Raw genomic sequence first — 22,621 nt, 5'->3', positions numbered from 1 at the left:
TTTAGCTTAGGCGTAATCAAAACTCTTTTTATTGAGCGCTACCCTACCGCAGCAGAGGGTGGTAGTAGAGGCAGGCAAAACACCAACAAAGTTCATTTTGGATTAGGCGGTGGCGGCGGCGGCGGTAGCAGCACTGGTGGTGGCAGCAGCCTCCTCCTTGAGACGATCCTTCTTGAGGGGACCCATGAAGGCCAGCTTGTCGGCTGGGGTCTGGAAGCGACCATGGCCCATCTTCGACGAGGTGTCGATGAACTTGAGCTTGATCTGTTCCAGAGCCGAGCGCTTGGTGTGCTTCAGCAGGGACTTGCGCAGGGTGATGATGCGCTTCTTGGAGCCAATGCAGCAGCCCTTGATCATGACAAAGTCGTTGTTGACCTCACCATAATGGGGGAAGCCACCCATGGGGGTGATGCTCTTATCGGTCAGATCGTACTCGGTGGAGGCGTTGTTCTTGATGACCTACAATTGAGAAGAGGGTGGAAATTTGCGTTAGTCTTTGTCACACAACAGGGATAGTGAGTGGGATTGGAAAGGACAAACTGCACCCCACGCTGTTCTGTCTGTCTGTGTTCTCAGTCCTATCATTATAGATATCATGGTATATCAAGGTTTTGTTTGTTTTCGATGTCGTATAATATTTTTAGTTTTTTATCATCATTGCCACAGGAGACGAGAAACAGCCGGGTGCAAATATTGTCTATTGTATGTGGGTCAAAAGGGGAACAAGAATGCTGCTTTACCTTGCCATCCTTGGTGTGGATGCCAGCACCAATGCGGTAGATCTTCTTGTTGATCTCGGTACGGTGGTGGTAACCCTTCTGACCGGCACGTGCCACAGTGGTGGACACACGGGACGGATGCCAGGCACCGATACAGGCGACCTTGCGCAGACCCTTGTGCGTCTTACGGGGCAGCTTCTTGGTGTGCCAACGCGAGGTGACACCCTTGAAACCCTTACCCTTGGTCACGCCAACGCAATCGATCATCTCATCCTGACCGAACACATTGCTGACCTGGATGGGCTTCTCCAAGTGCTCACGGGCCCACTTGACCTTGTCCTCGATTGAGCCACCGTTCAGCTGGATCTCCATGATGTGGGCCTTCTTTTGACGCTGCTTAATCAAGCGGATCTAAACGAGAAAACAATCGAAATACTTTGATTAGCTCCTTCCATTCGCATGAATATTAAAGAGGTTTGGGGACTGTACGTGATATGGTTTAACCGAGCGATCATAGCCTGAGCGGCTGCGCACCGTTACTGGAATATATCAAGCGCCCGCCACCCGAGGGGCAGGTTCATCTGCGACGTTGCATTCCTTAACTGTGCATCGAGAGACACAGCGTGAATGCTTTTTAGGCCAGGCGCACCAAACGGCCAAGCCCCCGAAAGGACCCAGCACAGATGGCGCAACAAGGCCAAGGACGTCGTACGATCAAAGAGTGTCAATACAATAAAAGGGTGATATTTACCTGCGAGTGGGCAATCACACGGATGACCTTGCAGTAACGCAGCATCTTGCGGAAGTCATTCTCGATGCTCTTCTTTCCAAGATCATCGGTCCACTTCTTGCTGGTCTTGGTGAAGGCCTTCTTCTTGCTCTTGTACCTGAGATATGATTATGGTCAAGTTGTAGATGCAGTCAGAAACAAGAGAATCCATTGGGTTTTCAGTGCACGCCAACTTCTTAGCTGCTGTGTCATTCGGGAGGGGCGAAATAGAACAGGAAGTGCACCTCATCGCAATCGTAAAGGCGAGCGGAGATGCAGTCTTCCATGTCGTGCTCACTCGACAAGTTCTTCGAGTTAAACAAAGATCACAAGGATCAAACTCAACTTGACAGCTCACACGACGTTCAGTGATTTGAAAAGCTCTCTCAGCGTACTGATCGAAGAACTTTATGATATGAGTTTTGCATTTAGTAAGGTCTTCTCAAGGAAATACACTATAAAAAGGTCCATCCAAAAGCGCGCGCACACACACACACACAGCATACACGACACGTCGTGGTTCTCTACGAGACCGATCAGAAGGAAGGCAGCAGATGGTAGAAGGTTTTTCAACAAGAATTTTGCTCATTCAGATACCATCGTATCATCATTCAGGTCAGCAGTTGCACGTGTGTCTGCGCATGTGTGCGTGTGTGCACACTCGTACAAAAACAAAATGGCGGAGGCATGGATAAACTGTACCCACGTGGGAGGAGATACATACCAGTTCTTGTAGAAGCGACGACGGCACTCCTCGGACAGATGCTGGGCCCAAACATTGACCAAAGCACGCAGACCGAATGGAGTCTCGATATAACCGACGGCACCAACCACAATCATAGGTGGGGTCTCCAGAACGGTGACGGCCTCAACGACCTCCTTCTTGTTAATCTCTGCAAAATGGTAAACAAAATATTGTTTGGTTTAGACACGTGCAACAGCAGTGGATAAAACGAGGATTTGGATGAAGCTTAGTCAGTCCGCCCTAGTAAAGTAATAATCACGGTTGATCATACAGTTTCTAACCATAAATTTTTTACCTTTTATCATCATGAAAATCGATTCTTAAAAAACATTTTAAAAAAATGTATACTTACTGGAACCAGGACGGTCAGCCTCACGCACAATGTGGGTCATACCGGCCTTGTAGCCGATGAAGCAAGTCAGATGAACGGGCTTGCTGGCATCATCCTTGGGGAAAGCCTTAACCTTGCCACGATGGCGTGCTGAGCGCTTCTTGGGGTAGAAGGCCATGGAGCCATGGCGAGGCGCGGAGAACTTACGATGAGACTGCAAGCAAAAAGAAAAAACGAAAATCAGACCATGCTTTGAGGTTATGTCGCACACGTGGCTATTGAAAATACAATTTTCGCGAAAAGCGCTTCATTTGTACATTATCTGAAGTGCACAGCGTGTTTGCACTAAATATTTAAACATATTTTCAACGTTGTTCAGTGAACCATAATCCACATCAACTATTTCTAGTCTCAGAGTGGTGCATGGTAATCTCATCATAAAAACACATCGCATCAATATGCAATTCCACGAAAATACTCTTTAGTACCGTCCATCCATTAAACAGATCAAGATAATCAATTCTTTTAGTTTATCCGAGTTCACTTAATATCTTCTATTTTCACTATTTGCCGCAGCGAAACTTACCATGACGTCTGTTCACTTCAGACGATGCGATGAAAGAGAAAGAAGGCGGAAATTAATTTTGGAAGTCAACTTGTTTCCCAAGATGGCTGCGCCCAGAGTTGCACAAACATCGATACTACTATTGAAAGATCAGAAATGATTTCAGCCCTTATCGATGTACAGGGCTGCTGCTACAAACAATCTGTACTTTTGTGAACGCACTTAGTCCACTTAAGCCCACTTAAAAATTTAAACAAGTTGAGGTAAATGGCGTAAAATAATATCGTTTGTAAATTCTGCTCGTAGATCCATATTTTCTCTCTCTACGATCCTACTATTGAAAGATCAGGAATGATTTCAGCCCTTATCGATGTACAGGGCTGCTGCTACAAACAATCGGTACTTTTGTGAACGCACTTAGTCCACTTAAGCCCACTTAAAAAGTTGAAAAAGTTGAGGTAAATGGCGTAGAATAATATCGTTTGTAAATTCTGCTCGTAGATCCATATATCCATAGGTACTACTTTTTATTTGATTGTTTATAAAATTCGGTTTTCTTTTCCTTTTCAAATTTCATTGTTAAAGGTGGCGTCGGTTTAACACTTTAAAGCCCCTGACAGCTAAGCATGTTATCTAGTTGTTGTTTGTTTGTTATCTTATCTATTAAGATAAGTGTATGAGTTAATTTTCTTTAGTGGGAGTTTAAACAAACGCGAAGGATGACGAAAGTGTGCCGAGTGTGTCTGGATGATGACGTCCCACTGGTGGATATATTCGCTGAAATCTGCGATCCCAAACTGGACCTGTCTGAAAATAGCCCCGCCTATGTTATAAGCCAGTTCCAACCAAATCATTCTGTGGTGCGCGGGGACTCTATGCCGCAGTTTATTTGTCTCTCCTGCATTCATGGCGTCCAGGCTTCATATCGTTATAAGGTGAAATTGGACCAGGGCCCTGAAAATTATCGAAAACTCTGTCTAAAGCAAGCGAAGCAGAAAAGCTGTGATGAAGAGGAGGAAAGCCATGAGATCAAGGCGGAGCCCGAGAATGCTATGCTGCCCGACAAGACGGAAGACTTAGTTGAGGACTTCGCTGATGCGCAGCCTCGCCTGCAGATGAGCTTTTCAATGGATAACGATGAGATTCGGCCAATGGTACAGATCCCCGGGCTGTCTCAGGTGACAGAAGCGGAGGTTCACATATGCAACAATTTACAAGGGAATAAAGCCAATAAAACGCAGAGGTAAGTATTACTGAGCAGAGTGTATACATAAATTATAATTGATGTTGTCCCCCAGTCGTCACTGTGGCAAGTTACCGTTCGTCTGTGATGTTTGCGGCAAGGGATTCATGACTGAGTACCACCTGAAAAGACATAAACCCACTCACAGGCACAAGCGGAAGTCCAAGCTGTAAGTACTTGGCTTGCAACACCGAACCATTGCTTAGCTTTCTTATTAATGCAGCAACAGAAAACATCTTGGAAGTAAGAACACACATCGTAGTCCGGCACTTGAAAAGAAGAAACCAGAGTCGGAAGAGAGTGATTTACAAATGCTGTCCTGCCATGACACCTCTAGTCGCTCAAGAAGTCCATCATTGCTAAAGATGTAGGTGTTCAGTCATACCGAATGATTAAATAGACATTAAATAATTTGTTCTTCAAATCAGAATGAAGTGCACCCAAGACCCCGACAACACTGATATATCAAGCCACACCAAGAAGAGCTGCTCGACCAAATCATCGCCAAGGTAAGTCCATCTTTTGCCGTAGCAATGGATTTTCGTCTTAAATTTAATTTTTTCCCAAAACCAGAAAACTGAATCGTACTTGCCAAGAGTGCGGTAAGACGTTTGCGTACAAACAAGACTTGGTTAGGCACATTTTAGTTCACAATGACGAAAGTCCTTTCAAGTGTACGTATTGCAAGAAGCAATTTTCTCGCAGGGATCATCTGGCTAATCACACTCGTATCCATACTGGCGAACGTCCTTTCCACTGCTTCCAGTGTGGCAAAAATTTTACGGAAAGGTCTTCGCTGCGGAGACATGTTCGTAGACGCCACGTCACAAGTCCTTCTGCGAAAGGAAATTCAGTTCGAGTGCGGATCTTGAGGAACATACGCGTCGGTACGGCATAAAGAAAGAAGAACGTTTTGACGAAAGTTCTAAACTGGAGATACACAAAAGAAAAGCGTCTAACAGGTTCAGCTTAACTGGAGATAATATGCTTAAAAATCATATTCCCTGTATTTTCCTCGTATAAAAAATGCATACTTTTTATTACGCGGAAAGTTGGTGCCTTTTTTGTTTAATTTTCTTACATACCAAACAGTACATTATTAAATAGTCGTATGGCTAAGGATTGTAATTAAGGGGTAATACAAATTTTTAATAAAATGATTATGCATGTACAAAATAAAATAATTTTAGCCCAAAAGACCATTTATTCATTCAATAACGTGTTAGAGTTAAGTTGATTTAATTGTTACTTTTTTGTTTTTAATTCTTACGCGCCAAAATATGAATTTTGATTGCTAGTCTTTATTCTTACTAGTGGTGAAAATTCACACGATAGGAATAGCTTGACATATCCGGAAAATCGAACAAATGCAACTGAAACGCAACCATAACTAAATTTTTGGCCCTTTGCTTATCTTATGAATAAAAATACCTGGTTTTGCCAAAAAGGCAATCTTGCGGCAAGATTAAGTTGTATAAATACACCTTGTAACATGTTTTGGCGATATTTTTCCTAGCGAAGTTGTCTTTGAATTTCCTAATGGTGTGGCAGCGCTACAAATATCTGAGAGTCTAGTATTTGCTTAGTATTTTCGTAAATGAAAGGGCATACTATTTGAGCATTTTGGCGCATTTTCTGCTTGTTTGTTGCAAAAAATTGCGAAAGAAAATAAAATTAAATACAGTAATGACGACGTTGGAATTGTGCGAGAAGTACTTTGAAACACGAGATGTGTACAAACTAATGAGTCTGCAGAAGGATGCCAAAGAGAAGGAGATTAAGAAGGCATACCACAAGCTGTCACTATTGGTGCACCCGGACCGTGTGCCGGAGGATCAAAAGGAGGAATCGACGGAAAAGTTCAAGGTCCTGTCCAAGATCTACCAAGTCCTGACGGACACCCAAAAGCGGGCATTGTACGATGAACAAGGTGTCATCGATGACGATGACGATGCGGAAGCCAAGTTGACCTCATGGCTGGAATTGTGGAGCAAAATCTTCAAACCAATCTCCGAGGAGGATATCAACAACTATGAGAAAGAGTATGTTGACTCTGAGCTGGAGCGCACTGACATCAAGAAAGCCTATCTGGGTGGCAAGGGCTGCATAAACTACCTCATGAATCATATCCCCTTCATGAAGGTTGAGGACGAGCCTCGAATAAAAAAGATTGTAGAGGCAATGATTGCTGCCGAAGAGGTTCCAGAATATAAGATATTTACAGAAGAGCCGTCCGCCAAACGCAAGAAGCGGCACAACAAGTACGCACGTGAGTTCAAAGAGGCCACTGTCATCAAGGAACGCATTCAGCGGCGCCAGCAGCAGAAAGATGAAGAAGATCTGGAGGCCTCCGGTGGCAGTCTGCAGCAGATGATACTCGCCCGCAAAAGTCAACGCGAGTCGAACTACAATTCTCTCATGGACCGTCTGCTTGAGAAGTACGGGGGCGAGGATGAATCTCAATCTGTGGACTTTGGCGACTTTGAGAGGAAAAAGAAGTCCAAGGCAAAGAAATCCTCAAAGCCCAATCCCAAAGAGAAGCTCAAAGGCGTTAGGACCGGCCGAGTGGAGAAGGCCAAGAACTAAGCCGCCGTTGAACATATTTCACAAAGATACATATTCGTATTCGTCAAAAACTTTTGTATAATGCAGTTTAAGTTGAAAAATATTATAAATTATTAAGTATACACATTACAGTTTCATTTTCATTTAGAATTAGTGAGCCATTTTGCAAGGCACAAATATATTTGTTTAAACAAGTAATAAAAGTGAATATTCTATTGATTCATAAGTAAATCAAAACAAATGAATAAAATTAAGTGACGCTAAAAATTGTTCTTCCATTTATTCTTAGTAGAATTCCATTCCTACAGCAACGCAATCTCAAATTACCAAAAACTAATCAGACGAGATATTAAACAAGCATAAAATTTATTTAAATGTTCTGCTAATTTTGCTACACCTTGCAATGCTTCCCCCAGAATCTGGTCACACCTGCACTGTCCTATCGATATCACATTCAAGTAAAACGTAAACAAAACAAATTGAGTACGAAGGAGAATTTTAATTTAAAAATTAATTCATTTTGGTCCAAAAATGAACTGCGTTGTGCTAAATTGCCAAAATGCCACACGGGGCTCTGAAAGAAATCATGATATGTATTTCTTCAAGTTTCCGAAGAACGCCGATTTAGCCAAACGTTGGCTATCATTTTGCGGCAATAAACATGCCCTAGGAATGAAGAATGCCTGCATATGCATCAAACATTTCAAAGACGAGGATATCGTGGGGCTTGAAAAGTTCAAATCAGGTGAGTACTGTTGGTATGTAATTTAAACAACGTAGTAAAATCCATCCACAACTATCAGGATGGACAAGGCATGTTTCATTGGGCCTCAACGCTGTGCCGTGCATACACGTGAAGAAGAAAAGTATGTCGGAAACGTCCCAAAATGTGGAGGAAACGGTCTATAATATAGAGGAAACGGCCCACAATGTCGAGGAAACGGAATTTGAGGAATTTCAGACAATACCAAATAATGATTGCCCCGAAGCTAACGCAGGTGAAGCTGATGAAGGAAATCTGACGCAGTTCAATAAGTGCCGTACTTGTTATCGGGATTATAAGTTTGATTTGGATGAAGAAGATCCTTTTGCAGAGGCCAACAGCATGTTGCTGTTTCGCATCGAAGTCATTTGCGGAGTCTGGGTATGTCCGATAAATTATATTCAAGCACTTAAACTGAAATACTTTGCTATCTAACAGCTTAGCAAGATCAAAGGTGGACCACGTTACATGTGCCCGGATTGTCAGTTGTCCCTAAAGAATGCGATCGAGTTTCGTGAGAAGGTCATAAGCACGGAGGTGATGCTAACACAGGGGAGGCCCGTGTGTGATAAACCAGCAGTCGAAGTAGAGTCGGTAGCAACAGAGACAGGTCAAGGGTCATCAGCACCTGAGTGGACATCAGAATTGGTATCGATTAATACAGAAGAAGATGACGAAGAATATACACAGTATGAACACATTTATGATGTACCATCTAGCCCTAGCTTTAATAAGATTGATCATATAGTAGAATTAGAGACCATTGAGGAAAATATCGACGTTGCTAATGCAGATTCATTCAGCGTTGCCTGTGGGACGAAAATCCTCAACGAAATGATAAATGATAATGACAAACACGAAAGGACAAAGAATGAAACAAAAGCAGAGAAACCAACCAAGGAACGCGCCAAGCCAAGGAAAATGAAAATTCAAGCAAGACGCCAAGACGATGACGAGGATGATTCTGAATTTATAATCTTCGGCGCGTTTGATAAGAAAATGAAGTTGAGTGCAACAAAATCCCCAAGACGTACCTCATTTAAAAGGAGAGTTAGGGGTAGACGAGTAGAGAATAAGTAGAGAAGATCTAAGTCGCTTTCAAATCTTCATATTATTATTTTATAATGATAAAATAGTTCTCATATAGTTTTTTACAATGTCGATTTTTTCGTTAATTATCTCTTTGTATACATTTCGAATTAGTAAGACATTTTGTGAAATAGAATAAGTTGTATTATATGATTAATATTCAAAATAATTGAATAAAACATTTCAGTAAGTGATGATATTTGTTCTTTAATTTTTTGGTGACGAATGAATTCTAAAATCGGTAATAATTATGCAGACTCTTGAGATAAAAAACTCCAATAAGAAACAATTTGTGTTTTTGTGACGTCACAATTGCTGTTTTGTTGCACCACTAACCATACTGTATGGTTAGTGGTTGCACCCTTCAATACTTGGCCTTTCACCAGCATCTGGTCGCACTTTCGAAGTGACACCACTATCCGATGCTTTTTTCGTGCTATCGATAACTCATCACATCTTAATATAAAATAAACACAATTTTATCAACATTTATTTGTTGGCCCAAAAATGAGATGCGCAGTGATTAATTGCCAATATGCCACAATGGCCCCAACTAAAAAGGAACAAATATGTTTCTTCAAGTTTCCGAGGAACGCAGATTTAGCCAAACGTTGGCTATTATTTAGCGGCAATAGAGATGCCCTGAAAGTGAAGAATGCCAGTATTTGCATGAAGCATTTCAAAGACGAGGATATCTTGGGGGCTAGAAAGTTCGAATTGGGTGAGTACTGTACGTATATCATTGAGCAGACAATATATTAAAATTCATTCAATTCCATTAGGAATTGCCAAGAAGAGGACATTGCGGCAAGGCGCAGAGCCGTGCATAAACCCAGGAAACGAAACGCAAATCCGAAAGACACTATTGGCTGAGCTTTTGGCGGATGCCGAGGAAACGGACATGGCCCCGGAGAACACTGAATCCACTCCCAGCTATGACCGATATAATACTGGAAATGCTACGGAACCGGACGTTGTCAGTCCGCCGCCCATTGAGGATACTGCCTACCTTCAGACAATATCACATGAAGATTGCCCCGAAGCTGATGCTGATGAAGTGGAAGCTGATGAAAACCAAGAGAGCCACCAGTTCAATAAGTGTCGTACCTGCTATCGGGATTACGACTTCGATTCGAATGCCGAAGATCCTTTCGACAAGGCCAACAGCGTTATGCTGTTTCGTATCGAAGTAATCTGTGGAGTCTGGGTATGTCTGATAAATTACATTCAACGAATTGAACTGAATTGTTTTATATCTCACAGCTCAGCAATATTGAAGGCGGACCACGTTTCATGTGCCCGGATTGTCAGTTGTCCCTAAAGAATGCAATCGATTTCCGTGAGATGGTCATAAGTACGGAGGTGATGCTAACACAGGGGAGGCCCGTGTGTGATAACCCAGAAGACCAAATAGAGTTAGACTCAATAGAGACAGATCAAAGAACATCAGTACCCGAGTGGCCAAATGATTCCGTATCAGATAAAATGGCAGAAGACGACGAGGACGACGGCGACGAAGATACTCGGTATGAAGACATCTATGATGCATCACCTAGCCCTGTCCGTAGCCATTGCTCTAATAAGATGGATCATATGGAAATAATAGAGACCGCTGAGGAAAATATCAACCCTACCAGAACAGAAGTCAGCGTTGGCCGTGGGGCCAAATTTTACGACGAACTGCTAAACGAAGTCTTAGGTCAAGATAAAGTCAAGCCCGAAATGTCAAAGCTGGAAATAAAAGCAGGAAAACCAGCCAAGGAACAGCCCAAGCTAAGGAAAATGAAGATCCAAGAAATACGCCAAGACTATAACGACGATGATTCTAAATTTGTGGTATTTGAGAAGAAAAACAAATCCAAGGCAAAGAAATCAAAGAAAACCCACAAAGAGGTAGAGAAAAAATACTAGGATTGGTCAAGTAGAGACGGCCAAGAAAGTTGCCGCACCTAAACATAATTATTAACCATAATTGTACTTTTCAAATAGTTTTGAATTATGTGGTTTTATTTTCGTTCAATAATGTTTTTATGTAAATTTCGAACATTCACACATTTTTGGAATGCAGACATTTTTGTTTACTCTACTGGTAAATAATTCATAAATTCTGAAATTAATATAAATATATAACGTCCCATCGTGCCGGTTTTATTGCACCCTGTAATGCGCAGCCTAGTCGCAGCATATGGTCATACTTTCGAAGTCGTGCATACCACCACTATTTATTCGATACGAGCTATCGATATCTCTTGAAATAAAATAAACACAATTTTATGAAGAACAATTTTTGGGCCGAAAATGAGATGCGCAGTGTTAAATTGCAAAAATGCCAGAACGGCCTCTGAGAAAAATCAAGATTTATGCTTCTTCAAGTTTCCGAGGAACGCAGATTTAGCCAAGCAATGGGTATCTTTTTGCGGCAATAAAAATGCCTTGAATCTGAAGAATGCCAGCATATGCATCAAACATTTCAAAGATGAGGATATCGTCGGGGCTCTTAAGTTCGAATTGGGTGAGTACTGATCGTATATCATTCAGACACCATGGTAAAATTCCTCGACAATTATCAGGCTTGGCGAAGAAGAGGACATTGCGGCCAGGCGCAGTGCCGTGCTTAAACCGGGAAATAGAAACCAAGTCGGAAAAGGCTCGCAAAGAACGAAACCAAAAGCGGGAGAATCAGAAACTGGTGGCCGAGCTTCTGGCGGATGCCGAGGCAAAGGAATTGGCCCAGGATGACAATGAACTCGCTCCCAGCAATGTCCGATATAATACTGTTTCGGCCCCGGCTTTCGTGAGTCCGCCGCCCATTGATGAAAGCGCCACCCTTCAGACCATATTACATGAAGATGACCCCCTCACATCCGATGAAAACCACGAAAGTCTAAACCAGCTCAATAAGTGTCGTACTTGCTATCGGGACTATGAGTTTGATCCGAATGCCGAAGATCCCTTTGACAAGGCCAACAGCGTTTTGCTGTTTCGCATTGAAGTCATTTGTGGGGTTTGGGTATGTCTGAAATGTATTCCATTCCATTCAACGACTTGAATTTGCTATTTCACAGCTCACGAGCATCGATGGCGGACCACGTTTTATGTGTCCCGATTGCCAGTTGTCCCTGAACACTGCGATCGAGTTCCGTGAGAAGGTCATAAGTACGGAGGTGATGCTAACGCAGGGGAGGCCCGTGTGTGATAAACCAGCTGTCGAAGTAGAGTCGGTAGCAACAGAGACAGGTCAAGGGACATCAGCTCCTGAGTGGACATCAGAATTGACATCGATTAATATGGAAGAAGACGACGAAGAAGATCCACAGCACGAAGACATTTATGATGAATCATATAGCCCCATGCATAGCCCTAGCTCTAATAAAATTGATCGTATAGAAATGATAGAGACGATTGAGGAAAATATCGACGCTGCCCCAGCAGATCCACTCAGCGTTGCCCGTGGTACAAAAATTCTAAACGAACTAATAAAGGAATTCAAAGGTCAAGATAAAGTCAAAACCGAAAGGTCAAAAGAAGAAACAAATGCACCGAAAAAAGAGAAGGAACAGGCCAATCCAAGGAAACCCAAAATCCGGGCAAGACGCCAGGCCAATCCAAAATCGAAATCGGAGCGGAATCGCATACGCCGCGCCCAGCTCAGAGACAAGCCCCCAACCCATGTGTGTGATCAATGCGGACAGATATTCCGTATGGTGCACAATTTGCAAATTCATATGCTTCGTCACAGCCGCACGAAGAACTTCGAGTGCCCGGAATGCCCAATGACATTCTACGATGCCTACATGAGGAACATTCACATACGCGTCCGTCACAAGGGCGAGAATCCATTCGTCTGCAGATATTGCCCCGAAAGATTTGCATATGCGGGGAAGCGTCAGAAGCACGAAGCGTGAGTAATAGATGAATTCAAAGATTAGTAGCATCGTTTAAGATCTGATTTCCTTCTAGTAAAGTACATTGGGCACCCCCTCGCATAAAAGTAAAGCGGATAAATCCCGCGCCAAGCCCACGAGCTAAGACGCGCTACTTTTGCAAACTTTGCGATAAAAACTATGTGTCGAAGTACGCTTTAGCCTGGCACATTAGATCGCATGCAGAGGCAAACGCCTTCAAATGCCAGCATTGCGAAAAGACCTACTCCGAGCCAGCGAAGCTGAAGCGGCACGAAATGACTCACGGGGAAAGGCCACTGCAATGCGACGTCTGCCTGAAGGGCTTCTATCAGCGCACCAAGCTCAAAGCTCATGAACTCATACACACTGGAGAGCGCCCCTTTCGGTACGAGTACAATTTCCTCTAGATTATTTAACCCTTAACTGTGTACCCTTTCTTGCAGGTGTGAAATTTGTAACGTTAATTTCCGGTACAAAACTAATTTAAAGACTCATGCGAACACCAAAATGCACCAGGAGAATCTACTCAAATCGGGAGAGAGTGTTAAAATTGATGTCGACTAGAACTAAAATGTATTTATTCTATTATGGAGGCCTGATGGTCGCCGTTTTAAATTTACGAACGGTTTGTGGATATTCGGATTGATTCGGACAGCCTCCCCAGACTCTCTTCAGGGTCATATATATATTGCTAATTAGGAACTGCGCCTTTCTTGTCCTCCTCGTCAGTTCTTTCTTGAAAATGAAAGAACCATGTTCAATATCAATCTTTAACCCATTTTGGAAAAAGGAAAAAGTTTTATAAATATACGAATAAGAGACAACGTAGCTCCATTGGCTAAATCTGTATAAATGGAATGGAGAAATAATTAAACCGGTACTTGTCATGTACATAATTTATGCATTACACTAGTTGCATCACCTTGGTCTTTTTCACATAAATTGGGCGTCGAAACCTGTGGTCACACTATCCATATATTCGAATAAGTATTTACTTAATAAAATATTATATTAAATGGGTTAGGGCTCATGTGTAGCGCTCTCATTTTGAAAATAAAATATGCCCAACGTTTTTTCGGCATTTTGTATTTTGGGAAGTAGTTAGACCAGATTTTATAAATTTCTCAGTAAGTTGAAATGAAACATCTCTAACAAAAACAAATGGTTGGATCAGGAAAATTTAAAAACTAAAGAACCTTTTGATAGTTGTCGTATAATAATCCTGAATCTGGTGGTTCCCAAACAATTCGGAAAATTCCAGCAGCACTAGAAATCATCGGCAATTTTTGCGGGGGAGAATGTAAAACTTAACATAGAATAGAATAATCTAGAATATTTATTTAAATTTTCGAACGGTTTGATGCCTGTGCGGACCAACAGGTGGATATTCGGATTGAATCGAACAGCCTCTGTAATCTTCTTGCAAAAACAATTCCCAGCGGATCTTCAGCTACTGCCGGATAATTAAAATTATATTTGCCATATATGTAAATTTGTAAGCCATTTTGGAGAAAGAATTATGTTAGTTTTATATTTATACGAATACAAAATAAATCAATAATTAAGCCATTGCTTGTCTTGTGTGTCTGGTCACACTTTCGATATAATCGAATAAATAATCCATTCGATTCCTTAATTCTATCGATATCTCAACAAATCAGTGAAAAAGAAGCGTCACTTTTTTTTAACATTTGGTTCATGGTATAATACCTGTAAAAGGTAAGGAAAATTAGTCAAGTGACCTTTTTTTGTTTATTTCGGACGCTGCAGGCACTAGCACTAACATTTGCATGCACATGCACATTAATTATTAGTGGTTCTAATAATTTTGCGCTTGTGTCTGTGTGTGTTTGCTTGTATTGCACTTGACCCATGTGTATTTACATACGTTTAGTGTCTTTTTTTTTAGAGAAACTAAAGAAATATGTCGAGCTACTGCGGTGCCTGTCGAAAGAGAACCAACCTGAAAACGTTTAGAATGCCAGTTAATGAACAAAAACGGAAGTTATGGGCAGATTCGCTGGAAATCGAATACACAAATCAAAGGATTTGCGAAAATCATTTTAAAAAGACTGACTTTTATTATGCCGACAGTATGAATAGTAAAAGGCGACTTCGTCTGCGCCCCGAAGCCATTCCAGAGCAATGTTTATTGTTATTCAAGGACAAAAAATTAGGTTCGCCGACAGAGTAAGTAACTTTTCTAGTTATTAATTGGCCACACGAACAAAAACTGCATTCCAGTATAAAGGTGTGTGTGTGTGCGTGGCAGCATGATACAACTACAAAAAGGTACAGCCATCGCAAGCGCTCTCTTGCTTGGGTAGTGGTGGTATTTTGGGTCAATGGCGCTCGAGAAAAGTGGGGATAGTTCACACAGTACGAAAAAAACTATGCATATTTTTTGTTCTTTTTACAATGGAGAAAAATGGTAACCTGAAACATTTATCAATGGTTAGATGCCCTAGAAATCGGCTATAACCATTGGCATAGAATTTGCGAAAATTATTTTAAAATAAGTGGCATAACCGCCTCCGTCTGCGCCCCAATGCCACTCCACCCCAATCAAACATATTACCTATTGCAAAACCAACGAAAATCGGGATGGCCGTACCTTGTTTAGTTGTATCCTGCGTGGCAATACAGTTGCACAGCACCATAGTCTAGTTTGAATGTTTAATGAACATACAATTCATTATTAATTAGCAGCGCCGAGCAAGGAGAACACCAGCTAAACGATGACACGGAATATGACACTTATCAAACGGAAGACCCATCGGCCCCTTCGTGCGAAAGTCCGCCCATTGAGGACGATGACTCCCTTGAATCCATGTTTCTCGATGATGACGATCCCCTGGCAGGCGAGGACAACAAGGGATCTTTTAGTCAGTTGATGAAATGTCGGGCCTGCTATCAGGAGTATCAATTTGACACGAACTCCAAAGATCTGTTCCTCAAGCAGAACGCTGTTTATCTGTATCGCATTGAAGTCATTTGCGGAGTTTGGGTATGTGTCGACTACATTCCATTCAGGGACTTGAATTCAAACACTTTGCTATTTCACAGCTCACGAGCATCGAAGGCGGACCACGTTACATGTGTCCGGATTGTGAGTCGGCCCTGAACACTGCGATCGACTTCCGTGAGAAGGTCATAAGTACGGAGGTGAAGCTAACGCAGGGTAATCCCGAGTGTAATATTGCAGCGGTCGAAGTAGAGTTGGAATCGGCTCAGAATTTTCATGAAACGGCAGCAAATGAGTGGCCCTTGGGTTTAATTTGTAAGGAAGAGGATGAGGTAAATTATGCTAAGGCACAGAGCACTATCCTTAGCCCGAATATAGAAATGCTGGAGCCCCTGGAAGAAGATATCAACGCTGACCCATCGGATCCACTCAGCGTTGCTCGTGGGACCGACATTCTTAAGGAACTCGTTATCGAATTGATTGGCCAGGATAAAGTCACACCTGAGAAGCCGGCAAGAAAAATAAAAGCTGATTCCGGAGACGAACAGACCATAGAAGATGCCATCGAAGATTACATGGAGGACGTCATGGAGGAGGAAAGCGAAGAAGCCAAGAAGCAGCAGGACAAGAAACCGACAAAGGCAAAGAAGACAAAGGCTCGCGAGACACAGCCAAGAAAGGTGAACGCCAAATTGAAGCGGGAGCGGGAACGCCAACGTCTCGCTAAGATGAGGGAAAAGCCCCCAAACTACGTGTGCGATCAATGCGGTTCGGCCTTCCATTTGGTTCACAATTTGCAAATTCATATGCTCCGTCACACCCGCACGAAGAACTACCAGTGCACGGAATGCCCCATGAAATTCTACGATGCCTACATGAGGAACATACACATACGAGTCCGTCACAAGGGCGAGCTGCCTTTTGTATGCAGGCATTGCCCCGAAGCATTTTCAAATGCGGGCGCCCGTCACACTCACGAAGGGTAAGTCGTCGATGCAATAGAATTGAGATTAGAAGTTCACACTGAAATGTGGTTTCGTTTTAGCAAATTTCATGGCGTGAAAATACACCACAATTCGAGGAACAAACAACCAAACAAGCAACCAACACAGCGCTTCTTTTGCGAAACTTGCGACAAGAGCTATGTCTCGAAGTACGCCCTTGCCTGGCACATTAAATCGCATGCAGAGGCGAATGCCTTCAAGTGTAAGCTGTGCGACAAGAGCTATAATGCACCAGCGATGCTCAAGCAGCACGAAAGGGTACACAAGGAGAGGCCACTGAAATGCGACGTCTGCCAGAAGGGCTTCTATCAGCGCACCAAGCTCAAAGCTCACAAACTTATACACTCCGGCGAGCGACCACATCGGTATGTAGACCTGTTTGAGATCCGTTTCCAATAATAGTTCAATACATACGGTTTTTTTTCGTTTCAGGTGTGAACTTTGTAATGTTCATTTCCGGTACAAAACAAATTTAAAAACGCACGAGAACACCAAAATGCACCAGGAGAATTTAAGAAAGGTTCATGAGAGTGTAACCGTTGATATTGAATAAAATCGTATTTGTCTTTCCAATGTTATATTGTTTCATGTATTTATGCTTGACTTTTGCTGCACCGTTTTGGTTTTTCGCTTCTTTCGGCGTTCGTTTTCGATATGACTGGTGGATTTAATGTGCTGGGTAAAGTTGCCGGCCCTCAAGAACCAGAGATCACAGACTTCGCAGCTATAGAAAAGGTTGGTTAATAAGTAAGCAACAATATTTAATTGAGAACTCACTGGAAAGTACGCTCGCCTTTCTTGATAATCTCCCATTTGGATTGGGGTGCTCGTCCTTTTTTGCATGCCTCGCTGCAAACAGGGCATTGCAATTCAAGTGAAAAAAACCAATTCTGGTGTCGGTGTCTACTACTCACCGTTCATGTCGGACCCGAGAGCTGTTTGTGCTGTACTTGAGCCCGCAGAAGGTGCAGGCGTAGGGCCCCTCTGTATGCTTCAGCTGGTGCCGTCGCAGTAGATGCAGTGTGTAGCACTTCTGATGGCATATCTCGCACTCGAACGGTTTGGTGCCCGTGTGCCGCAACAGGTGGACATTCAGATTGCTGGTGTCGCGGAATTGGCGGCCGCAGTGCTCACAGATACAGGGCTTGGCGATTTGGCTGTCCCGATCCACAATGCGTTTGGGATTAGCATCGTCAATCACCTTGACGTGTATGAGTTTTCGTCCCAGGCGCATTGTTTGCTTATTGGCCTTCATTTTGCCCTTCGTTTTGTTTGACCCTGTGACTGCGGGTTCCGTGTCGCTTTTGGCAGTAGCATGTACTGCCTCAGTTTCCGATTCTCCATACTCTGCTTGAAGCGGTAAGTAGTCGTCGGCCTGGTCCTGGTCGTCTTCATAGCTGCAATCTTTGAGATGTTTTCCGAGATACCTTTCGGCTTCATAAGCCTTCTGCTCATCCACCAGTTCATCCTCCTCTTTGATTTCGTTGGCTACCAACAGCTCGTCGATTCCCAACGGATCGTCTGCAGCTACCACTTGCTGAGCGGGTAGTTGTAACGACACCGAAGCCGGACCTTCGCCCAGAGTCAATTTTGCCTTTCGTCTGGTCAGGTATTTTTCAATTTTCGCACACCGCCTGCGGAAGCGACACACCTTTCTGAGCAGCTTCTGGCAGTCTGCGCACATATAGCACGGGAATTCAGGGTCATTCTGTAGCTGCAAGGATCCATTCATAAGTCGATTGCCTTTATTTACGTCGGTTTTTCTACTCACCCAACAATTTGCTATGGTTCGCACACAGAGCAGCAGCTGGCGACCCTCCCGCGAGAAGATCCGGAGGCTGTTTTCTGTGACTATTGTTTTGCCGCAAGTGCGGCAGAACTGATTCATTCTGTTCAATTAATTGGTTTGGAAATTATTTAAATTTGTTTCGTCCACGGGAAAATTTGCCCCACAAATCCAATAGATATGGCAGTGCTTCGATAAATCGCGACAGCTGATGGAGGTTCTAAAATTGAAATCGATGCTGTTATTGATGTCACTGTTTCACGAACTATCGATAGACAGCACGAAATGTGAGCATGCAGCCCTGTGCTGTTCGCCAGAGGGGTGGTAACTCTGGCGATTTCCGCCCTCCATCTTTCTGCATTGACTTTTCACGATGGTGAGTTCGCTGCTTCAGAATTTTGCGAAAATACTCGATTTTTAGTGTGAAAACGGCGGACAATTGAAAGAAAATCATGAATGAAGTGTTGCCCAAGTGCTGTGCCATGAAATTCTGCCTACCAATGGGCTGGAAAACGTGAAAAAATGGAGGAAAAACAGAAGCACGCCCTAACCTCGAAACAGGCGGCGATGCTCTAGGTGCTGCTGCTGGTGGCAACAAATGTCCACTTAAGTGAATTGTTTTGAGTGAACCCACATTAATGTGAATATCTCTTCTCGCCTCTTTTTCCGTGCAGCCGCCTAAGAAGGACGCAAAGTCGTCGGCCAAGCAGCCGCAAAAGACACAGAAGAAGAAGGAGGGCTCCGGCGGCGGCAAGGCCAAGAAGAAGAAGTGGTCCAAGGGCAAGGTTAGGGACAAGTTGAACAACCAGGTTCTGTTCGACAAGCCTACCTACGAGAAGCTGTACAAGGAGGTGCCCGCCTACAAGCTCATCACGCCCTCGGTTGTCTCTGAGCGTTTGAAGATCCGCGGATCTCTGGCCAAGCGTGCTCTCATCGAGCTGCGCGACAAGGGTATGTTATCTAAATGACAATTTCCAAACAAATCATTTACTAATGCTCAAACGTATTCTTTTCGGTTTCAGGTCTGATCAAGCAGGTCGTGCAACATCATTCCCAGGTGATCTACACACGTGCAACCAAGGGTGATGAAGCGTAAAATGTTTTACCAACGCATTTTTATAGTCGCATTCGTTTTACAATGAATTGGATTGTATGGGCGAGCACTAGGACTCTGCTGTGTGTAAAATGTTGAATAAACTTGCTTTCTTATTGATGTAAGGGACATTTGCTTGAGTTTATTGTTGTTTTGATAAGTGTTGGCACCAGCTGGTGTACACAATTGTGGGATCTAAAGTTGTTTGTATACTCTAGTTGCTGCTGTGAAGATAGCTTCCTTATATGACGTTGGCAGAATAATTATAGTTTTTAAATAAACTATGCATTGCTCAGTGCTTCTTCTTCGGCCATTGACATTCACTTTTAACGCTAGCACGTGTCAAGTGTGCGATCTGCACCTGTGACAAACGAAATATTATTTACTCATTATGATAATTATTATTCGGTTACATGAAGAATATATTTATAAATTTATAAAAAACATTTAAATTTAATACAGCTGTTGTTTATTTGTATTGTCATTCCCTGCGGCCGCGGACGTGGAAAGTTGTACCCAGCTGACATTTAGCTGGCTTGCAACTGTATCCATTCACAACGAACGCAGCTAATTTGTTTATGTGGGTTCCCCAATATTTGTGACAACACGGCAGACTGCTGGCCAACACTCATGAAAGTAATAAATCGGTTACATGTAGAATATATTTAGTAATGTGTACAAAACATTTAAATTGCATACAGCTGTTGTTTAATTGTTTTGTCATTCCCTGCGGCCGCTGACGTAGCAGACATTTAGATGGCTTGTATCCATTCACAACGAACGCAGCGATTAGTGGAGCGAATATGTTTATGTGGTTACCCCAATATTTGTGACAACACGGCAGATTTCTGGCCAACACAAATTTTCTCGTTTTTTGAAGATGAATTAAATTAAAGCCGCTTAGTTAAACATTAACTGCACGCAACAGTGTGCAACGGACAACCTGTGCAAATAAGACTACCGTCGGCCTGGTCGACGACGTAGCAGGAAGCGTTGTGCGTTGTGAGGTAATTTGCACAATAAAATAATTGCCGCCGACGCCGCAGACATACATTCTTTTGGGGGCCAGGCCAGAACAAGTGTTTGCAGCAGAAGTAGCTAGCCAGCCAGCTGGAGGAAGGCAACGGCTAAGCCACACCGATTATACCACGTATGCAAACAAATGACGGACCTGATAACAGCAGCGTAATGCGTATGTTTTATAGATTTCTCGTGTTTGGTGTCTTTGCAGATTTACACGTTTCCCAATTATGATACCGCTGTCGCACAAGGACCGCAGTAGCTTCGGCTACCGGGTCAAAGAACAGTTAAACAGCTGGAGGCGGCTCATTTTCTCAGATCGAAACTCGCGCAATTTGTTTCTGTTTCTGCTCCTCAACCTGAGTTTTGCCTTCGTCGAGCTTTTCTATGGCATTTTGACAAACAGCCTGGGTGTGTACCCCTCAAATTCAATTGGTGTTAATCTTATCCAGGCTTTACAATGCTCTCAATGTTTATCGCCTAGGTCTGATCTCTGACTCGTTTCACATGTTCTTCGATTGCACGGGTCTCTTGGCCGGTCTGGCTGCCTCGGTAATTACGAAGTGGAAGGCAAACGATAAGTTCTCCTATGGATATGTGCGTGCCGAAGTGTTGGCAGGATTCGTCAATAGCCTGTTCCTGCTATTCATCGCCTTCTTTATATTGTCCGAGGGTGTGGAACGGTTATTGGAGCCGCCCGAGGTGAAGCACGAGCGTCTCTTTGTGGTGTCCGTGCTGGGGCTCCTGGTAAACCTAGTCGGAATCTATGCGTTTAATCATGGCGGCCATGGGCACTCGCATGGGGGAGGTGGACACGGACACTCCCACGGCGGTGGCGCCAGCGTCGCCAATCACGGACACGGCCACTCCCATAGTCACAGCGACATTAACAATCACAATCATGAGGCCATCACCTTGGATAATGGTAAATCAGCCGCGAAAACGGTTCACTTTCAATTTCAGCTTCAAATTGTTGCTCTTCTTTCTAGGTCATGGCCACTCGCACGACCACGACAGTCACGGTCATTCCCACGGCGATATGGGCGGCAGCAATTCTCAGATTATGCGCGGCGTCTTCCTGCACATTCTGGCCGACACCCTCGGCTCTGTGGGTGTCATCATATCGGCTGTGTTGATGCAAATGTTCGGCTGGATGATAGCGGATCCAATTTGCTCTATTTTCATCTCCCTTCTGATTGCGCTTAGCGTACTGGGCCTGATTAAGGAGTCCATACTGATATTGATGCAGCGACAACCATCATCGTTGGACCGATCACTGCCGCAGTGCTATCAGAAGGTAACCGGCCTGGCCGGCGTATATGCCGTGCAGGAGCCGCACTTCTGGACGCTCTGCTCCGATGTCTATGTGGGCGCCCTTAAGCTGGAGGTGTCCAAGAATGTCGACCCTAAGTATGTGGTGACACATACGAGGATGATCTTCGAGTCTGTGGGCGTTAAACAGATCTACATACAGCTCGACTATGTATGATGCAGCGGAACATAATCTAGCCTTGTATATGTATATTTAACGGCGCGTGTTGTATGTTTGTGTAGTTCGACCGAGATGATAATGGATTTTTTTATCTAAATTTTAGTTTATTAGGCAATCTTGTCGGTGCCACCACCCACTAACCACGCCACACACCTTCCGAAACCCCTCCAAAAAAAAAAACCAACCATGTGTAATCTTAAATTTTACGAGTAATATTTGGCGAATTTTGTTAACTTATTTGTTGAGAAGCGATCGGCATTCATTCCATTTATACTGAAGCATTACAAAACGGAATGTTTGTGTGCAGTAGGGCAGCCGGTGCTGTCGTTTTCTAGAAGCATAGTGTAATTGTAATATAAGCGAAAGAACTTGTGCAAGAGTAAATCTATATAGTCTCTTTTTATAACCTTGTTTTTAAAATCTGAATGATCAAAAGCCAGAAGCATACATACCTACAAATAGTAACTAGTTTGACTGACATTTCCAAACACATTCCCCTATAAATTGGGGTCAACTAACTGTTCTTGTCACAGTTTGCAGCATCAAAATTATGAACGAAATAAAATA

At 43.3% G+C, this 22,621-nt stretch overlaps 10 protein-coding genes and 3 non-coding genes across 16 annotated transcripts; 8 read left to right on the top strand and 5 right to left on the bottom strand.

Annotated features, from left to right (window-relative positions):
• LOC6594428 (60S ribosomal protein L3) lies at window positions 1–3,168 on the bottom strand. The gene is made up of 6 exons (XM_002019724.2): window positions 3,151–3,168; window positions 2,586–2,778; window positions 2,213–2,381; window positions 1,471–1,606; window positions 741–1,130; window positions 1–459 (listed from the first exon to the last, which is right to left on the bottom strand). The coding sequence occupies exons 1-6, from the start codon at window positions 3,151–3,153 to the stop codon at window positions 103–105; spliced, it is 1,248 nt and encodes a 415-aa protein (XP_002019760.1). The 5' UTR covers window positions 3,154–3,168; the 3' UTR covers window positions 1–102.
• LOC6594430 lies at window positions 2,021–2,102 on the bottom strand. The gene has a single exon (XR_048019.2). It is a non-coding gene; the product is annotated as a small nucleolar RNA U83 (small nucleolar RNA).
• Window positions 2,460–2,541, bottom strand: LOC6594429. The gene has a single exon (XR_048018.2). It is a non-coding gene; the product is annotated as a small nucleolar RNA U43 (small nucleolar RNA).
• On the bottom strand, window positions 2,934–3,011 carry LOC113567276. Its single transcript, XR_003409394.1, has one exon. It is a non-coding gene; the product is annotated as a small nucleolar RNA Me18S-Gm1358 (small nucleolar RNA).
• A 598-nt stretch (window positions 3,169–3,766) lies between the features above and the next one.
• On the top strand, window positions 3,767–5,504 carry LOC6594427 (zinc finger protein 436). Its single transcript, XM_026994489.1, has 5 exons — window positions 3,767–4,372; window positions 4,428–4,541; window positions 4,596–4,739; window positions 4,801–4,881; window positions 4,946–5,504. Exons 1-5 carry the CDS (start codon window positions 3,849–3,851, stop codon window positions 5,268–5,270), a joined length of 1,188 nt encoding a protein of 395 aa, XP_026850290.1. The 5' UTR covers window positions 3,767–3,848; the 3' UTR covers window positions 5,271–5,504.
• A 544-nt stretch (window positions 5,505–6,048) lies between these two features.
• On the top strand, window positions 6,049–7,059 carry LOC6594426 (J domain-containing protein CG6693). Its single transcript, XM_002019722.2, has one exon. The coding sequence runs from the start codon at window positions 6,059–6,061 to the stop codon at window positions 6,956–6,958; it is 900 nt and encodes a 299-aa protein (XP_002019758.1). The 5' UTR covers window positions 6,049–6,058; the 3' UTR covers window positions 6,959–7,059.
• Window positions 7,060–7,459: 400 nt separating this feature from the next.
• LOC6594425 lies at window positions 7,460–8,889 on the top strand. The gene is made up of 3 exons (XM_026994524.1): window positions 7,460–7,682; window positions 7,741–8,081; window positions 8,139–8,889. Exons 1-3 carry the CDS (start codon window positions 7,469–7,471, stop codon window positions 8,778–8,780), a joined length of 1,197 nt encoding a protein of 398 aa, XP_026850325.1. The 5' UTR covers window positions 7,460–7,468; the 3' UTR covers window positions 8,781–8,889.
• A 386-nt stretch (window positions 8,890–9,275) lies between these two features.
• Window positions 9,276–10,833, top strand: LOC113567269. Its single transcript, XM_026994539.1, has 3 exons — window positions 9,276–9,510; window positions 9,572–9,996; window positions 10,053–10,833. The coding sequence occupies exons 1-3, from the start codon at window positions 9,297–9,299 to the stop codon at window positions 10,698–10,700; spliced, it is 1,287 nt and encodes a 428-aa protein (XP_026850340.1). The 5' UTR covers window positions 9,276–9,296; the 3' UTR covers window positions 10,701–10,833.
• A 239-nt stretch (window positions 10,834–11,072) lies between these two features.
• Window positions 11,073–13,701, top strand: LOC6594424 (zinc finger protein 761). The gene is made up of 5 exons (XM_002019720.2): window positions 11,073–11,301; window positions 11,360–11,799; window positions 11,855–12,690; window positions 12,750–13,079; window positions 13,138–13,701. Exons 1-5 carry the CDS (start codon window positions 11,088–11,090, stop codon window positions 13,256–13,258), a joined length of 1,941 nt encoding a protein of 646 aa, XP_002019756.1. The 5' UTR covers window positions 11,073–11,087; the 3' UTR covers window positions 13,259–13,701.
• Window positions 13,702–14,397: 696 nt separating this feature from the next.
• Window positions 14,398–17,241, top strand: LOC6594423 (zinc finger and SCAN domain-containing protein 12). Of its 2 annotated transcripts, none has more exons than XM_026994543.1 (6): window positions 14,398–14,413; window positions 14,604–14,884; window positions 15,404–15,701; window positions 15,761–16,641; window positions 16,705–17,028; window positions 17,096–17,241. In XM_026994543.1, the coding sequence occupies exons 2-6, from the start codon at window positions 14,619–14,621 to the stop codon at window positions 17,214–17,216; spliced, it is 1,890 nt and encodes a 629-aa protein (XP_026850344.1). In that variant the 5' UTR covers window positions 14,398–14,413; window positions 14,604–14,618; the 3' UTR covers window positions 17,217–17,241. The 2 variants fall into 2 exon arrangements, with proteins under 2 accessions (XP_026850344.1, XP_002019755.2); XM_002019719.2 differs by having other exon boundaries at window positions 15,401–15,701.
• Window positions 17,230–18,580, bottom strand: LOC6594422 (transcription factor Ouib). The gene is made up of 4 exons (XM_002019718.2): window positions 18,435–18,580; window positions 17,578–18,377; window positions 17,441–17,512; window positions 17,230–17,387 (listed from the first exon to the last, which is right to left on the bottom strand). The coding sequence occupies exons 1-4, from the start codon at window positions 18,549–18,551 to the stop codon at window positions 17,249–17,251; spliced, it is 1,128 nt and encodes a 375-aa protein (XP_002019754.1). The 5' UTR covers window positions 18,552–18,580; the 3' UTR covers window positions 17,230–17,248.
• Window positions 18,581–18,807: 227 nt separating this feature from the next.
• Window positions 18,808–19,671, top strand: LOC6594421 (40S ribosomal protein S25). Its single transcript, XM_002019717.2, has 3 exons — window positions 18,808–18,825; window positions 19,124–19,400; window positions 19,472–19,671. Exons 1-3 carry the CDS (start codon window positions 18,823–18,825, stop codon window positions 19,543–19,545), a joined length of 354 nt encoding a protein of 117 aa, XP_002019753.1. The 5' UTR covers window positions 18,808–18,822; the 3' UTR covers window positions 19,546–19,671.
• Window positions 19,672–20,395: 724 nt separating this feature from the next.
• On the top strand, window positions 20,396–22,457 carry LOC6594420 (zinc transporter 7). 3 transcript variants are annotated; one of them, XM_002019716.2, is made up of 4 exons: window positions 20,396–20,549; window positions 20,774–20,973; window positions 21,047–21,487; window positions 21,552–22,457. In XM_002019716.2, the coding sequence occupies exons 2-4, from the start codon at window positions 20,793–20,795 to the stop codon at window positions 22,049–22,051; spliced, it is 1,122 nt and encodes a 373-aa protein (XP_002019752.1). In that variant the 5' UTR covers window positions 20,396–20,549; window positions 20,774–20,792; the 3' UTR covers window positions 22,052–22,457. The 3 variants fall into 3 exon arrangements, with proteins under 3 accessions (XP_002019752.1, XP_026850235.1, XP_026850234.1); XM_026994434.1 differs by having other exon boundaries at window positions 20,396–20,692; XM_026994433.1 differs by having other exon boundaries at window positions 20,396–20,692; window positions 20,748–20,973.
• The last annotated feature ends 164 nt before the right edge of the window (window positions 22,458–22,621 follow it).

This window comes from Drosophila persimilis, unplaced genomic scaffold (genome assembly GCF_003286085.1).
Source record: "Drosophila persimilis strain 14011-0111.01,24,50 unplaced genomic scaffold, DperRS2 tig00003933-arrow-pilon, whole genome shotgun sequence".
NCBI classification, from domain to species: Eukaryota; Metazoa; Arthropoda; class Insecta; order Diptera; family Drosophilidae; genus Drosophila; species Drosophila persimilis.
Note: the sequence above shows the minus strand (reverse complement) of the source record. Positions and strands in the feature narration are given on the sequence as shown.